The 18,343-nt window shown below is 35.7% G+C and overlaps 1 protein-coding gene and 1 long non-coding RNA gene across 3 annotated transcripts in view; both read left to right on the forward strand.

Annotated features, from left to right (window-relative positions):
* The window catches only part of LOC142353514 (uncharacterized), an 83,104-nt gene extending 73,045 nt beyond the window's left edge, over nucleotides 1-10,059 (forward strand). The window contains exon 2 of the long non-coding RNA XR_012761052.1: nucleotides 9,605-10,059. This is a non-coding gene — a long non-coding RNA (uncharacterized LOC142353514). The remainder of the gene's footprint in view (nucleotides 1-9,604) is intronic.
* A 3,719-nt stretch (nucleotides 10,060-13,778) lies between these two features.
* Nucleotides 13,779-18,343, forward strand: part of LOC142353328 (uncharacterized) — a 45,543-nt gene continuing 40,978 nt past the window's right edge. For both annotated transcript variants that reach the window (XM_075405559.1, XM_075405560.1), the window contains exon 1: nucleotides 13,779-13,906. In XM_075405559.1, the coding sequence (XP_075261674.1) occupies nucleotides 13,834-13,906 (73 nt within the window). In that variant the 5' untranslated portion in view covers nucleotides 13,779-13,833. The remainder of the gene's footprint in view (nucleotides 13,907-18,343) is intronic.

An 18,343-nucleotide genomic window follows, 5' to 3' on the forward strand; every position in this document is an offset into this window, starting at 1 on the left:
ATTATATTATTATTATTATCATTTTTATTATTATTATCATTATTATTATTATTATAATTATTATTATTATTATTATGATTATTATTATTATTATTGTTTTTATTTTTATTATCAATAATATTAATAATTTTTTTATTATTATCATTATTATCATTATTTTTGTTATTACTGTTATTATTAATAATATAATGAAAATGCAATCATCGTTACAAATTGACGAAAAACTATTTTGTACTAGTGTTTTATGAGTTTTCGTCTCATCAACATTTTCGAGTGTTCTGATAAACAAATTCGTCTCATGTAAAACCGTTGGCGAGTATAATATAAATGAGCCAGAACAGACAAGCACATAAAACCCGACGAAAAAGCAGCAACAAAAGCTACTAAAGGCACAACCGGTAGCCCCAAACTCAAAACCCAACAACCCACAAAGCAAAACAACGCACTATGGACCACCTAGCAATCCGACACTGAGTCGAAACAAGCGGCCACGGCCCAGCTCAAACTAGAAGAGGCAAAAAGGCGACAACGCTGAAACTCCTCATGCGTCAGCACAGACCTTGACACATGGAACAATATGGATACTGTAGAGGTCATAAATCTCGGTTCTGATTCGCCGCATCAGAGCCCTATCACAATAAAAATATCTAATTCGCCTAAACACTTTATGACACAACAAAGTCTGGGACGCAAACCTATGGACAAGATAGTCCAAAAACTCCCAAACAACCAAGTAACCTCCAAAGCAAAATTGCTGTTTCTCCCTATTCTGGAAAACACGTTTCAACCAAGTCAAGAACCGACTAAGATAACCATCCCTGACAGCCCACCAAAAACGGCCATCACTATCTAATCGGACGACGATCGCCAACCCATGCCAGAAAACCTTCTCCCCTCCCAGAGGCAGCACCTGCAGTACCCACACGGATCCACACCGAATCCCACACTGAATCCACACGGATGTTCAAAAATGCATCACATGTATCTATCGAACATGCCATCTCGGACGATGAACGGCCCTCCCACAAGAAGGAAACCTTCCAGAATAGCCCCATTTCCTCGTACAGCACGGCTCCCTCAGAAAAACCCCCGCGGACCACCCAGGAACAAAGCCAAATTTCATCCCTAGACACCGAGGACGTTGAACATCTAAATCAAATTTTCGACAACTAGCTGGCGAAAATTTCGTGGAGGAGGAAATGTGGTACAGTAGTACCCGCTGGGACGTAACCAAGCCACAATGTACGATTATAAACACTGATAAACTATATACTACTATATTATTGCGCCATTCGGACCAAGCACTTAGTGACCTTTGTTACCCACTCGGACTCAGCTCATTGATCATATGTTTTTGTGCAGTAAGATTATAATATGCGAAATCTTAGTTTTATTGCTATCTCTTCTGTTTGTTGTGCATAGCGTTGACAGATACTGTCTGATCACGCTTCTATCTCTTTACAGCTGTGAACTGATCACAGCTTTCTGCCTTAACCGTTTTTGAATACAGTTGACTTGAATAAAGTTGAAACTGCTCTTTTGGACTAACCGCAATTATTCTTACAAATAATATTAGTATTATTATTATTATTATTATTAGCATTATTGTTAGTGTTGTTGTTACTGTTATTATTATTATTAATACAATGATAATGCAATCAGCGTTAATAATGTCAGGAAATTATTTTGAGTTAATGTCTCAAGAATTTTTGTCTCATCAACATCTTTTTCTCATCAACGCAGCGAGTTTTGTGATAGAGCATTTTAATGAGGATTTTTGTACATCAGAGAATGTTGCAAAATTTTTTTCAATTTGTCCATATTTTTACAGTTAAACCTGAAAACCTAATTTTTTGGACAAGTAGCCAAAAGTAACTCAAAATATCATCAATGATCTGACCATCTAAATAGGTTTACCTTAGGACAGCGCATTTTTAATTTATGCGAAAATCATCGTACCAGTTGCTTTTCTTGAACAAATTCGGTTTTACGGGAGTTCTCGTGTAAATTTGGTTTTATACAGAGGCAAAAACATAATTTGCTGCGAAAGCAGTAATGTCCCGATAATAATCAGTACATACACGAGACAGTTTTTTCAAAAACCAGAAACACAAATTTGTGACCAGACATTCTATAATGACGCATGTGACGCCTCTAATGGCAAGTTGTCAATACCTGAGAAAAAAATATTTCATCGCTCCATCTCGGCCAACCAATCGTAAAAATAAAAAAGAAAAAAGTTGTTACAGTTCATGTAAGTACAGATGGAATAGCAAGACAGTATCAACACTCGCGAACAACACACAAGTTATTGACGGCCTTATTGCATTAAAGCTATTGTATTTGCTACGCAACATTAAAGAAAATGGCTAAACAAGAGACAGCACTGATTCTTGATCACTAGATCAGAATCAAAAAGGGAATTATAGTGATATGATGAAGACGTCCCAGGTTGAGGTCCCAGACCGAAAGTCGATATGTCCAGACCGAAATGAACGCACAAGGTGGCGTCGTGCGTTCAAAATTACACGGTCTGGAAAAGAAAATGAACGCACGATAGTCTGGACATATGCAATTTTGAACGCACGATAGTCTGGACATATGCCATTTTGAACGCACGATAGTCTGGACACAAGCAATTTTGAACGCACGAAAGTCTGGACATTGTGTTTCGGAGCGCACGAAAATTTTTTGAATGGAAACAAGAATGCCAAAAACTAATGAGTCCATGTTTGTCTAAACACTCTTAATAGAGTGCTCACTCAAGTGAAAGCTTTCTACCAAGAAAACCTCAACTCACTTGAGTTCAAAAGTTACAAAACATCGAACGCAGGAAAATTCGCATCCAACATTTTGCTTTGTTTAAAACAATTTCCTACCTAGAATTATAAACCCTTGCTGAAGTTGCAAAGCAAATCATACTTTAATAACTAGGTCGCTGGCAGCCCCTTCAGCCAATACTTTCATCGAACATCTTTTATTAAACAAAATGTAGGAACTGCTTGGGCACTTCATCACAACCATCACCCTAACGTATCTATATTTGAAACGAATACATTATAAAAACGTTATCTGAACATGAACGCACGAAAGTCTGGACATACGCATTTTTGAACGCACGATAGTCTGGACATGAACGCACAAATGAGCGCACGATTTTTCATTTAGAACGCACTAAAGTCTGGTCATATAAGATTTTCAACGCGCGAAAGTCTGGACATAAGCCCGTTTGAACGCACGAAAGTCTGGACATAGGTGTTTTTGAACGCACAAATGAGCGCACGAATTTTAATTTGGAACGCACTAAAGTCTGGTCATATAGGATTTTGAACGCACGAAAGTCTGGACATAGGGAGTTTTGAACGCACGATGAACGCACGAAAAATTTTGAACGCACGAAAGTCTGGACATAGGCACTTTCCGTCTGGGAGGGTCTGGACATAGACACTTTCCGTCTGGGACGGTCTGGACATATCGACTTTCAGTCTGGCACCTCAACCTGGGGTCAGATATTAAATGACTTTTTTTCCAACCAATAAAACAAGCCATTATCTCCGCAAAATCAGACGCAAATATATTTTTGTTCAGATCTCCTAAATTACTAAACGGATTCTTTGTTTTTTTAAACAAGTGAATTGAAAATATAACCCAGGGGTTAAATATTACAAGTTTAAAATTATATAAACAAAATTAGTACAATGTTAAAAATCAAAATTAGTGGTTCCGTTTTCTAAAGGTAAAAATAACTTTTGAAGCCACCAAAGTTCCTTTCCAACGGTACAAGTTTGAATTGTTGGAGCAGATGCTGTTTTAACATGCGTTTAAACTTTGAGCGTGATCTGATAGTCCGGATTTCACGCGGAAGTTTATTCCATTTTTGGAAGCTTCTTTTTTTGTATTGATCGACTGCTCGACCTTAAGAGAATTAGCTGTTCAGTTCTGTCGTTTTTTCTTACTAAGACATTACCACTTAGAAAAAAACTCTCAGTGCCGTGTGTTTTCAATAATGAAATATCATTCCTAAGTTTTGAAACACTCATCTGGCTTATTAAAAGTTCTGCAGGTAAAAAGTCAGATTTTACTAAGAGATCTGTAGATCTCTCAAACTTTTTTCTCAAATAGCAAACTTTAATACCCTAATTGATTTGTCGATTAATTCGCTGCATTGCAAAGAAAATCAAGTTCTGAAAAAATAGAGCACTGAATGTTAAATGAGAAAGGACTAGGGATTTGAATAGCATCAATCGTGCTTCCAGAGGTAACTGATAACGTAAAAGGTATATGGATCTAATCGCTGTGGCCATATTTGATAGGACTTTGTTGAGTTGTACATGAAAATTTAGTTTAGAATCAATTATTATACTCAAGTATCTGCAGTGACTTTGTGGTTTAATTTCTTGTCCCCGAAAAACTATTGGATCAAAATTTTCATGTTCCTTCGAGACGCAAAGAAGTTCAGTTTTACCGGTATTCATGGTTATTTTGTTTTGCTTTAGATAACTATCTGTTTTCTCCAGTATTTCAGAAACACATTTTTCCAGTTCGCTGACATTGTTTCTGCTAAAATGGAAACTTGTGTCATCAGCAAATTGAATTATGTCGAAGTTTCCTTGTACCATTTTCATTAATATAGAAAAGAAAAACTAGTGGCCCTAAAACTGTTCCCTGTGGAACACCATGATTTGTTTCCAACCTTTCTGAGTAAACATCATTTATCTTAACACACTGCTGTCTGTTTTTAAGAAATGAAGCAAATAATTCAACTGCACTCTCTTAAAAAATCGTAAGCTTCAATTTTTTTGAGAAAAATTTCGTGCGATATTGAATTAAATGCTTTAGCTAGATCAATAAAAACTGCAACTGAAATTTTTAAGTTATCATAGTTTTCTTGTAATGCTTCGATTAAGTGTAAAACAGCATCTGTAGAAGACTTATGTTTTTGAAATCCAAACTGTGTACCGTTCAAAATTTTTTCTTTTTGCATAAATTCGTTAACCTGATTGAGAATTATACGCTCAAAGAGTTTTGCAAACATTGTAGTAATTGAGATCGGCCTATAGATCTCGCAAATCTTTACGTCCCCTTTTTTGTAGACCGGATTAATGAAAGCAATTTTTAAGTTTTCCGGGAAAATGTTTTGACTAATGAATTTGTTAAAAACAAATTGCAAATGGGTTCCGATTGGAAGCTTTGCTGCCTTGATTGCCCAAGCATTAAAAACTCCCGGACCCGGAGACTTATTGTTGTCGAGTGAATTGATGGCACCTATAGTTCCTTTAGTGTAACTGTTCTGAAGCAAGAACTGTGTAACTGTTCTATGCGAGAAATATTTGGAGCGCTCACATATTGTCCATTGTATAAGCCTAGTTTTTGAAAACTTCTATTGAGACAATTTGCAATATCAAGTTCATTTTCTACTTCTGTTTCACCGTCGACTAATTTGTCTATAACGAGACACTCCCTTTCTTTGCCAATGCTTTTTTGATGAAACTCCATTGTTCTTTACTTGTTGGTAGTTCTTTGAAAAATTGTTTGCAAAACTTGTTTTGGGCTGTTTTTAAACGCCTATTAACTAAATTTCTCTGATATTTGAAAATGGTATACGCTTGCTCCGATGGGTTATTTTTCCAGATATTAAAAAGTCTATGTTTTTTGGCGATTTCTTCTCTCAACTCTTTGTCAGCCAAGGTTTTTCAGAAAATTTTCTTTTTGATTGAAAGTTTTTTATAAATGGGGCCTGGAACTCTAGAGTAGTACTGAAAACGTTTATGAAAGCATTGTACATGCTATTTCCATCTTCACATTGATATAAGTTACTCCAGTCCTGACTTGAAAGATCAAGACTAAATTTATTTGCATCGAACTTTCTTTTATTTCTACTGATAAAATTTTGCTTCCTGTTTTTGGGTTCAACAAGAAAATTGGTAGTGTATAAAACAATCAAGTGATCCATTTCAACTGATGGCGAAAGTCTGAACATCTTGAATTTGGTTTTTGCGGGAAAACCCATGATCGATTAGTGTTACGCCTTGGCTGGTGGCTGGCGTTGGTTTTTCTGTGTTTGACAAGGTAAGGCCTGAATTACTCGCAAATTCATCCAATAAAGTGGATTCTCTTTTGTTGAAATAATTGAGATTATAATCGCCAAAAAGCAAAACTTCGTCAGTGATTGAGTACGCCGGGGAAGTCCCTGATGTTGATTCGTCAATGAAATAGTTTCCCAAGTTTTTAGTTGGATAATACAAAGCATTAATTAGGATTTTGCTAACCGATAGCCCAGATATTTCTACCCATAAGGACTCAAAAAAACTTTGTTTTCGTTTTTCCACAGATTTTTTTGGGTTTTGCTCTTAAGATTTCTGAAAAATTTATATTGGAACAAATTTGACTGTCGATGGTTTCCGATTAGACATTTGAGGAAACCTGATTTAAACACGTGTCTGCAGATTAATTTAAGCTGCTGGAAACTGTTGAACTTTGTTTCTATTCTTGAACGTTTTTTCTTAACTTTTACTGCCAATAAGTTTCTTTTCTAATAGTCTACTGATAAACTGTACACCCTTAATACTCATGTTGTCTCGAAAAATTCCGATATTTAGAAAAATTTATGACAAAAATTAGTGTTTGAATTGGTTGCAATAATGCTAACAGCTGAGACCCAATCAAAATCTGAAATACTTTTTTGCAGGAAATTTGGTCAAAAATTGCAAAATGCTGCGAACTATGAGGAAATTTTACAACCCAATTTTTCCTACCACAGCAATATTACAAAAATTTAGGTTTGTACGGCTTTGAAAACATAAAAAAGCTGAATAGTAACCCGATCCACAAGTCCTATTGAAATAGCTCCTTCAAAAAAATACAGTACATGGAGGGCAGTGGCTTCACAAACTTAATGCGCTTAATTTGAATAAAGTGCTATACCAAGCTCCCCGTTCGTTGCCTATTTAAAATTGTCGTGGTGTTATAACATTTTACTCAATTGCTAACAAATATTGACATTAAACTTTGTTGCAATGCCTCTCTATATTCATATTTTGTTTTTTAAGTTCCGATAGATATAGCGGGAGTTTGCCAAGCTGATGTACAAAGCGATGCACACATTTCAAACAGATTTCAAACAAAATGCGTTGCCGAATTGGCTACCAGTGCAGCTACTTCGAGAATACCGAGGTTGTGCTGAAGGTGATAATCGAAAGATCAGAGGTGCAGCAGGATTCACTATTCGTTGAAATTATTCTTGCCATAATAACTTTGTTAGACCCACAGATGATCAGCCAATATACTTAAAAAGATTGACCATTGTTTGAAGAGCTCGTGGGTTTTCAATCCACTATCCAGCCAGAAAAATAGTAACTCACTTGATCAGAACACTAAGCCAATTCCCATCAGGTTTCAGGGTGTCTGCAGACCTTTGAGAGGTCTTTTTGGTTCAGCCCTCCATACAACAATGGGTTTCTTACTTGCCAGTCCTCTACGAGTGAACAGCCCTACCCTCAGAGTAGCTTCAAGATTCGTCTCCTAGAACAAGTGTGGCCTGTTAATACTAGGGTCAATATGATTGATGCCCACTGTCGTCTCCGCTGTTCCCAATTTGCTTTCCTTGACTCAAATTCTTGATTGATTGCTTGATCGCTATATTTTTAGTCACCTGACTAAGCTATATTTAATTATAAAGGAATCCTTACTGAGAAATTTTTTTTATCCTATAAGAAAATGAAGTGAGCTCAGTCGTCTCTATTCAATACTCGATTAGACAAGTCATACTCAAAAAATGTTTTGCCCTTGTGCGTCAAATTGAGCCGTGTGTCATCCACTAATGTATGTTTGGCTGAGGTAGTCCGAGTTTTAACAAACATAGTTTTATCATATCAGAAACATGCTTTCGTGGATGAAGCTATTCATAGGCCATAAACCATTCATAAGCTATGTGATATTAAAACTCCCTAGATTGAGGTCTAACACTGTCTTTAGGTAGCTGAGAAATTGAAGGTAGATCTATAATTGACAACCTTTCAGAATCAATATTTACTTATTCAATCTTTCTCAGCAGTCTAAATTAATTTGTCAATATATTCTTTGTGCAGTTGTGAACTTGGAAACGTCCAAAAAACGCTTAAATTAAACTTTTTGTTCCTACTTTTGTGGCAGCAGGTAGCTGATAACAAAAAATTTTTAGTAAATGTATCCTTCAAAAGCTGCAGCGGGACAAATACAAAGAGTAATTTTAAGATATGAGATTTTATTCTTCGTTTTTAAACGCCGCAAAAAGAATATAAGCGTAACCATATTCGCTAAAAAATACCCACGCTGCACCAAGCACGAATTTGAGGAAAAATTAGTTTAGGAACTCTGAAATCGGTCACCAAACCCTTACCCAAATCCCACACGTACCTAACTACCACTCCCCTCAACACACTCACACAGATCTAAGCCCCAAAATTATATGAAATCCATGCTTACCCAGGTTGAGGTCGCGCTCGAAATCTCCTCTGATCAGACCGTCCCAGACAAGTGGGACCTCTGATCAGACCGTCCCAGACCGAAGTGACCTCTGATCAGACGAGTATGCGCTCGAAGATCATTGTGCGCTCGAAGTGCGCTCGAAGCCGCCTCTGATCAGACGAGTTCCAGACCGAAGTGACCCCTGATCAGACAAGTTCAAGACCATTGTCCAGACGAGTTCCAGACCATTGTCCAGACTAAAGTGCGCTCGAAATATTGCCCCAGACTAAAGTGCGCTCGAAATCACCTCTGATCAGAGAATGATTTTGAACATGAACAAATCTCTCAATATCGTTATAATATATTCATTTCATCTATCATTTTATCAATCTTATATTCAACTAACAAAAAAAACAATCCTGAAAGTATTGTTAATGAAAGTAAATCGAAAAAAAAATGATCAAAAAAATTACTGAGTATGCCATTTTTTATGCTTTTACCTGAAAAAATGAACTTAGACAGCTCTGCATAAAAACGTCTTGATCTACTTTGATACTCAAAATCTTTTCTTGAGGGGACCGGCATTTGTTATCAGCTGGACCCCTTGGTTCTGATCAAACCCATCAGATTCTCAGATGAAGTTCCGATCAGAATGCTGTTTTATTGTTGTCTCTCACCCGAGACAACCAAAGTCAGTAAGAAAACAAAAAAAAATTGAAAAAAATTTCGCTCGAATCGGTCTCTGGTCAGACTAGTGTGCGCTCGAATCGGCCTCTGATCAGACTAGTGTGCGCTTGAAACTGCCTCTGATCAGACCGTCCCAGAACAAAGTGGCCTCTGATCAGGCAAGTTCCAGACCATTGTCCAGACAAAAGTGCGCTCGAAGCCTTTTCCAGACCATGTAATTCGAGCGCACCGGGAACATGTGTGCGCTCGAAACTCGTCTGATCAGGGGTCACTTCGGTCTGGCCACCTCGACCTGGGTAGAAACGCAAAATTATGAAAGATCTACGTTTATAAACGGCACTACTTCCTTTTAACGCCACAAGCGTAGATCTTTTTTAAATTCAAAACATTCACCACCAATATTACATAATTTTGCATTTTTTAGCGTTAACACTTCGGCCCAGGTAAAATAAATGCTCTGTTTGCTTTTTAGACCGGATTGGTGGACCATGTTCCCTGTGTTTGTGATATTTGTGGTGTCATTAACTGTGAATTATGTTGGAAGCCAAGATTCTTTGTATCAAAATGTGATAAACCGCCTAAAGCTACGTCCTGACATGATTAAATGTTACACTGATGACTATTGTGTCGAAACGTTTGGCAGAGGGCTCAGATGCCATTGGGGCTCATGCAGCTTTCCCGAAGTAAGGAGAGGCAGGAAAGTGTACAGACCTCTATTTTGGTTGCTACTCCCCAATAATCCTGGCTGGTGCTATAGCCCGCTTTGCGCGGAACTCAAGCGGTCATGGAAGCAAAATAATTGGTAATACTAAAGTGAACTGTACCCGAGCCAAGAAATTTTTGTGAGAATTATGGGAAAAAAGCGGTGAAAAGTTCATTTCTATTCAATTTTGAGATGAATGCTTTGAGTTTATTTTATGTAAATCATGTATTTTCACTACAAGTGCACATAATAAATCATCATCAGAGTGACGAGGGGTCAATAATGCGAGTGTTGCTGGGATTCCAAACTTGGATTATGACTTTAAACTGATAACTAACGGCATGTCAATGAGTTTTAAGTTTTTTGTTCTTTTAATCCTAATTTTGCAATGCTCAGAATGTTGCAAACAAAGCTAGGAATGAAAATATTCTAATTGTTTTAAAGCAGTTTTGTTTATAAAAAAGATTCTTGATATACAAATTTATGGTCCCGTTTTCATAGATACAATTAATTGTTTTCAAACCTCCTTTTGTCTTCATTTTTTTCAATTTTTGGTCTCAGAAAAGAATTGATTCGCGGAATGTTTATTAAAATAGCCCAAATTAAACCCAAAATTATTTTTTTTACTGTTCAGCGTTTTTTCTCAGATCGGTTTTTTCAGAGTTGCATCGTTTTTTTCAGAGATACGTTTTTTTTTCAAATATCGCGGTTTTTTATTACGGCCTTAAGGGTGGACATGGTAAAAAATGACATGATCATAATCTGGCCAGACTAAAAACCAGTCTAGGAAAAACTATGATTCAGCGCTGATTTTCACATGAATTGTTTCCCGAAAAATGAATTTTTCCACTGTTAAAATTGTTTTATGTATCGGATAGTTTTCAGTTGAAAAGCTTTGCTTTTTTTTTCAAGTGGTTATTCGAGGTGGTTAATTTTGCAGCAACAAATGGCGCAGTCAAAATAATTTCAACTTTGGAAAAATTTTCTCATTGTTTGGTAATATTTTCGGCACCGAGTTGTATGCTCTATAATGGTGAGGGGTATTAATCACCTATATCGGCACATTTGATGTCCTTTGGGTTGTTATTCTTAGCTCAATTTAAGTAGTTAACAATGAGGCTCGGTATTGTACTTTTGAACATTGGGAAAAGATAGGAAAATTTCAAAAATTCAATTTTTGTTCAATACTGTCAGTTGTTTTTTTTTCAACGCCAATTCGACCTGTCGTTAATGTGACAGTTCGATAAAAAAACCAGAAAGGATCACTAAAAAGCTAATTTCAAAAATATATTAATTTTTTTTACAAAATATCCAGTATCAAGCTCATAAAACCATTAATTATTACATAAAACCCCTTAATTTATCAAATTTTGTTTCACTAGATAGATGAAATGACATGCCATGAATTAAACTAAGCTACAGGATCCCAGAAATAATGCTAAAAAGTTATTGTTTTTTTTTAATTTACTTTTTATTACAGTCATAAGAGCAACTGGTTCAATGGTTTAACGATTAGCTCTCTAGCTAACGAATTTGACCATTGATTGATGTGTTTAAGCCATTAGGTTACCAGAAGAGCTATAAACGCGGACAAAAATAAATTTGTTTACATTTTGTAAAAAAAATTATGGTAAGAAATGAAATGTCAGAAATGTCAAAAAGACTATTATTTCAACATTATTGTCTCTTTACTGTAGTTGTCAAAATATTATAAAAACATGCCATAAGTATCTGCAATTTTAGCAGATATATCAATTGCAACTCAGACGTTTTTCTCAGCAAATGTCTCAAATCAGAACTGTTTAATCATTTCTACGTGCAGAGCGATCAATATGCGTCACTTGGCCATAGAATAGTTATTTGCTAGAACAATGGAATGTTACGAAAATGTTTTGTTTGAGAAATGTGGAAAGTAATTGCGCTACGATGACCTGAATAAATTTCACCTTTTATGTTTTTATTATCCGGGTTATTTAAAATCTTCTATTACTATTATTGTTATCACAGAATCTCTGGTTATCACTATGCTCTCTATGTAATCCGCTCAGTTGTATTGTTATGTGACTCTGTAATAGTTTTAGAATTTACAGCAAAAATTTACAATATGAGAATTTCATTTAAAAAAGCTTTGACTTTGATAGTGACAATAATACATTGCACAGGTTGTACGGCTGCAGGTTTGATTTTAAAAATCTACTTAAAATAACTGTAGCGTATCGTTTTTTTGTCGCGCCCTTCCCCTCCGATAAAGAACATGTTACACTTCCAGGCTTAATTGACCTCTGATCAGACTATCTTGGGTCGCCGCACACTGGGTGGAATATGCAATTGAAATTTCAAGCTCAAACAAAGGCTCAGCCGCAAAGTATCCTAGCCCAAAACCTAACAAGTGTCTGGTCAGAGTACAGGTCTCGTGGCCTAATCAAAAGTCCCATTGCAGTATAATTACAAGAATAATCTGCTAATGTTCTGATCATCAGCCGCACTAAAATCTGATCAGTGGTCAAAGTTTGGCCCATAGGGACTCAGCTTAATTCGCGCAAAGTTGGCAGTTGAGAATGCAGAAAACTTTTTTCAGAAAACTTTTTTCTTTAGCTAGCTTTGCCTTACTAAGGAAAAGCGTTGAGAAAAGATCTGATATATCAAAGAATTTTCATAATTTTCAGAACGAGAAAGCTTTATTTTTTTGCGTCCTGAATGTTATTTTGGGGTGGAAAAACACTCTGAAGCTAGAAAAAGGACTCAATATATCCGGTTAGATCATTCCATTTATTTGGTTGTTTTATTGATTTTAAAAAGAAGAACGGTTCCCCACAAGGTTTTGTAGCATTGAGGCATCCCTAAAGAAGTAGTTTTAAGCTGTCCCCAGGTTCCGTGAGGTGCCACTGGGCAGTTTAAAATACATGCCTCACAAAAAAGGCTCTAAAATAAAACAAGCGTCTTCTGAAGATTTTCCATGCGGTATATGTAGTAACAATTGTACTGCATTTAGCATACAATGCTTCAAGTGTCTCAAATGGTTCCACGTTAACTGCACAGACTCTTCAGAGGAAAATTTCAAAAATTCAATTTTTGTTCAATACTGTCAGTTGTTTTTTTTCAACGCCAATTCGACCTGTCGTTAATGTGACAGTTCGATAAAAAAACCAGAAAGGATCACTAAAAAGCTAATTTCAAAAATATATTAATTTTTTTTACAAAATATCCAGTATCAAGGTCATAAAACCATTAATTATTACATAAAACCCCTTAATTTATCAAATTTTGTTTCACTAGATAGATGAAATGACATGCCATGAATTAAACTAAGCTACAGGATCCCAGAAATAATGCTAAAAAGTTATTGTTTTTTTTTAATTTACTTTTTATTACAGTCATAAGAGCAACTGGTTCAATGGTTTAACGATTAGCTCTCTAGCTAACGAATTTGACCATTGATTGATGTGTTTAAGCCATTAGGTTACCAGAAGAGCTATAAACGCGGACAAAAATAAATTTGTTTACATTTTGTAAAAAAAATTATGGTAAGAAATGAAATGTCAGAAATGTCAAAAAGACTATTATTTCAACATTATTGTCTCTTTACTGTAGTTGTCAAAATATTATAAAAACATGCCATAAGTATCTGCAATTTTAGCAGATATATCAATTGCAACTCAGACGTTTTTCTCAGCAAATGTCTCAAATCAGAACTGTTTAATCATTTCTACGTGCAGAGCGATCAATATGCGTCACTTGGCCATAGAATAGTTATTTGCTAGAACAATGGAATGTTACGAAAATGTTTTGTTTGAGAAATGTGGAAAGTAATTGCGCTACGATGACCTGAATAAATTTCACCTTTTATGTTTTTATTATCCGGGTTATTTAAAATCTTCTATTACTATTATTGTTATCACAGAATCTCTGGTTATCACTATGCTCTCTATGTAATCCGCTCAGTTGTATTGTTATGTGACTCTGTAATAGTTTTAGAATTTACAGCAAAAATTTACAATATGAGAATTTCATTTAAAAAAGCTTTGACTTTGATAGTGACAATAATACATTGCACAGGTTGTACGGCTGCAGGTTTGATTTTAAAAATCTACTTAAAATAACTGTAGCGTATCGTTTTTTTGTCGCGCCCTTCCCCTCCGATAAAGAACATGTTACACTTCCAGGCTTAATTGACCTCTGATCAGACTATCTTGGGTCGCCGCACACTGGGTGGAATATGCAATTGAAATTTCAAGCTCAAACAAAGGCTCAGCCGCAAAGTATGCTAGCCCAAAACCTAACAAGTGTCTGGTCAGAGTACAGGTCTCGTGGCCTAATCAAAAGTCCCATTGCAGTATAATTACAAGAATAATCTGCTAATGTTCTGATCATCAGCCGCACTAAAATCTGATCAGTGGTCAAAGTTTGGCCCATAGGGACTCAGCTTAATTCGCGCAAAGTTGGCAGTTGAGAATGCAGAAAACTTTTTTCAGAAAACTTTTTTCTTTAGCTAGCTTTGCCTTACTAAGGAAAAGCGTTGAGAAAAGATCTGATATATCAAAGAATTTTCATAATTTTCAGAACGAGAAAGCTTTATTTTTTTGCGTCCTGAATGTTATTTTGGGGTGGAAAAACACTCTGAAGCTAGAAAAAGGACTCAATATATCCGGTTAGATCATTCCATTTATTTGGTTGTTTTATTGATTTTAAAAAGAAGAACGGTTCCCCACAAGGTTTTGTAGCATTGAGGCATCCCTAAAGAAGTAGTTTTAAGCTGTCCCCAGGTTCCGTGAGGTGCCACTGGGCAGTTTAAAATACATGCCTCACAAAAAAGGCTCTAAAATAAAACAAGCGTCTTCTGAAGATTTTCCATGCGGTATATGTAGTAACAATTGTACTGCATTTAGCATACAATGCTTCAAGTGTCTCAAATGGTTCCACGTTAACTGCACAGACTCTTCAGAGGAAAATTTTAAGGCACTGGGGAACATTGAAGGATGTTTTTAGGCATGTGTACATTGTCGAAATCCAGTCGTGATTCCCCAAGATCAGTCGAACATTAAAGACGAGCTATCTCAAAAAATTGAGGATATGAAAAGCAACTTGAAATCTGAAATAGAATCATTCAAAACTGAAATTCGCGATTGCATAAGAAATGTTCACACAAATATGAATTCAAAAATTTCCGAAACAGATAAACAGTTCTCTTCAAAAACACCAAGTGACAAAAATCAAATTCAAAAAAATGAAAACCTAAACAAATTGATTCTGTTCGGAGTTGCTGAGAAACCCAAAGTTGGTACGGGAACAACTTCTTTTGTAGAGCTGATCAGCTACGACAAGAAAAAAGTAGAGGAGACTGCACAGTCTTGTGGAATTGACAAAATCATGGTTGAAGATGTTTTCCGGCTGGGGAAGTTTGATGAAGCAGCACAAAAAATACGTCCAATTGTAGTTAAGTTGACTAATCCTTGGAATTATCGACTGTTCCTGATGTCGAATAAAAAAATTGAAGGCTCAAAACATTTTTTGAAAGCTTTCTTATCCAAAGATGATTGGGAGAAAGAAAAGAAGCTACTTGACTATCGTTTCAACCCTGCTCAAAAACTGATCATTAACAGATCAGAAATCAAAATTAGATCAGGAGCGTTGTTCGTGGAAAACCAGCTTGCAGACATAACTCTCTCAGTAGAACAAACATGTCAGAAGATAGGTCATCAAACAATTTCACGTTCATGACTAGAGAAAAAACAAGTACTGAAGATAGGTTTATTGAACTGCTGGTTAATTTTTACAATTGATCGCAGAATGAATCTCGACATTTTACTAAGGGAACATAATATTGACATACTTTGCTTAACTGAAACATGGTTTACAGATGAAGTAAGAAATTCAGAGATTTTCCCAAATCTTCAATAATTCATGCAGTCCAGAAAAGATAGAAAAGATGGAGCTCACGGTGGTATTCTTATTGCTCACAAAACAAATCTTTGTTTCAATTAAGCACCAGAAATTGAAACGGACTTTGATTTTTTGTCACGTTCTGTTTATTTCCTGAACGACATTGTATTAATAATCATCACCTTGTATAACCCTCCACAAAACAGCAAATACGGGGTTTCTGATACAGATTTACGAAGTTCAATTAGTATAGTATTATTTAAATTGGAGTCGCTTTTCGACTCCAGTACTCAGAAGAAATTGATATTTATGAAGGTTGATATAAGTTGTCCACATGCTGACTGGAATACACTTTATAGTACTAATGAATATAAAAAAATTTTCATAAAAGAAATAGATGCCCTGAACCTTTGCTCAATGTAATCTAGTGGTTGAGGCTAATTCCTACTCAGATCACAAATTGTTCCTAGCAGAATTTTCTGTCAGACTCACAAAAACGAACAAAAGCTTCTCCTACAAAAACTCAACATCAACAAGGCAGATTGGCATTTATTCATCTCTCATTTTGAAATCCCCACTATGCCAAACAGATGTCCCAATGACTTGCGACGTTGCTTTTATCAGAGTTTCTACAATGCTTATGAAAAGTCAATACCTCGTATAACAAAACGCCGGCTTGACGCACCATCTTATATGTCTTCCCATAGTGTACACATAGAAAACAAGCTGAAGAACCTAAGGAAAACAAACAAAAGATTAGAGGAATTTCGATATTTAGAGGTGGAGTTAAATTTATCCTTGCTTAAGGACACACAAAATTGTTTTGAGGGTTTCTGTATTTCAACAAACAACGATGCATACAAATTGTTGCGAAGACTAAACCAAGAACAAACTTTTCCCGAGAAAATGAAATATAGAGGCCAAGATATAATGGGTTCTCAGCAAATTGCGGAAAGTTTCAGCGAGCAATTTTCTTCAGTGTTTATTGAAGATAGTTCTGACATTGTTGTGCCTGAAGCAGCTCAACCAGAGATTTTTCTAGACGATATCACATTCAACGCAAAAGATGTGCTAGACGAAATATCACAAATTAAATCTGGTGCCAACTCTTATGATCAAATAACACCATCACTCCTTAAAGCCTCAGCGCCGTACGTTATAAATATTATCTTGTATATATTCAGTTGCATTTTTAACGCTTGCCAATTTCCCAAAGTCTGGAAAATCATACACGTGCGTCCTCATCACAAAAATGGTAGTAAAAATGAAATTAAAAACTACAGACCAATCCCAATAATCTGTGCATTTTCTATAGTTTTTGAAAGAATAATTTACAAACAAATTAAGAAGACATTCGAAAGGAAGCTTTGCACTGCTCAACATAGTTTCCAGCAAAAACATTCAACAGTAACTCAATTGTACTTTATTGTGATAACTTATATCAAGCTTTAGACGAAAACTCATCCTCGATAACAGTTTACTTGGACATTGCTAAAGCTTTTGATACGATTAATTTTAATATTGTGCTTCAAAAGCTCGCTAGTTTTGGGTTTGATGAAAAGTTTTTGAAATTTTTTGCTTCATATTTGGTCGATCGACAGCAGAGAGTAAAAATTGCAGACAGTTACTCGTTTTTCTCAGAAATCTCAAGCGGGGGTCCCCAGGGATCAATGTTTGCTGCGTTTTTGTTCTGCGTTAACATAAATGACCAACTTGATCAAATTAATAATAAAACATTCCTTTAAGCCGATGATACGAAAATAGTAGGACAGATTTAAAAACGTGAAGAACTTCAGTTTGTTATAAATAGAGCTATCGAATGGTCTGTTTCAAACAAACTAAATTTCAATTTTGACAAATTCAGCATTCTGGAGTTCTCATACAAAAATACATATAATTCGTCTACAGAGTTATTTGCAAAAGGAATTACCATCAAAAACGAAAAACAAAAAACGATCTCGGATTTATTTTTACGGCCAGCATGACTTGGAATTTTCACCTCGAAATGGCGGTAAAGAAAGGTTTTCGAAAAGAGTTATACCCCGCACCACAAAAGAAACTGTCAAATGGACGTTGGTGAAAACATATATATTCTCTGCGCTCTTTTATGCGTCAAATGTCTGAAACCCAGGACCACAGTATCTTCAACACTTGGAAAGTCTGCAGAGATCATGTTTAAAATTGATAACTTGCCGTTCTGTTCTGGGTGACAAAGAATACGTTGAGAGCCTAATTCGAAATCGCCTATTGCCAGTCAGTTTTTTTCTAGTTCTTAACGACCTAATTCTGCTTAACAAGCGTTTAGTGGACTTAAGTTCTATGAATGGGTCAGACCACTGGTCAATAACTTTTGATTGTCCAAAAACCAGATCAAGTAAAAAGATTTTTATTGAAGCAAGAAAAACAATTTGGAAACGTTCTGAAGATAATTACTTTAATAGAGTAGCCCGATTCAATAATTCTTGGTCTCAACTTAACAGTTTTGCTAACTATTCACCACACAGAAATCCATGTCAGTTTTGAAGAGAAGTGAAGAACTTTTTGGAAGGGGAGGCATTAAAAAGATTCAAATATAAAAGTTAATCTTCAGGATGGAAAGTTTTCGAGAACTTTTAATTATTGAAACTT

Source organism: Convolutriloba macropyga, chromosome 14 (genome assembly GCF_964194025.1).
Source record: "Convolutriloba macropyga chromosome 14, txConMacr16.3, whole genome shotgun sequence".
NCBI lineage: Eukaryota > Metazoa > Xenacoelomorpha > Acoela > Convolutidae > Convolutriloba > Convolutriloba macropyga.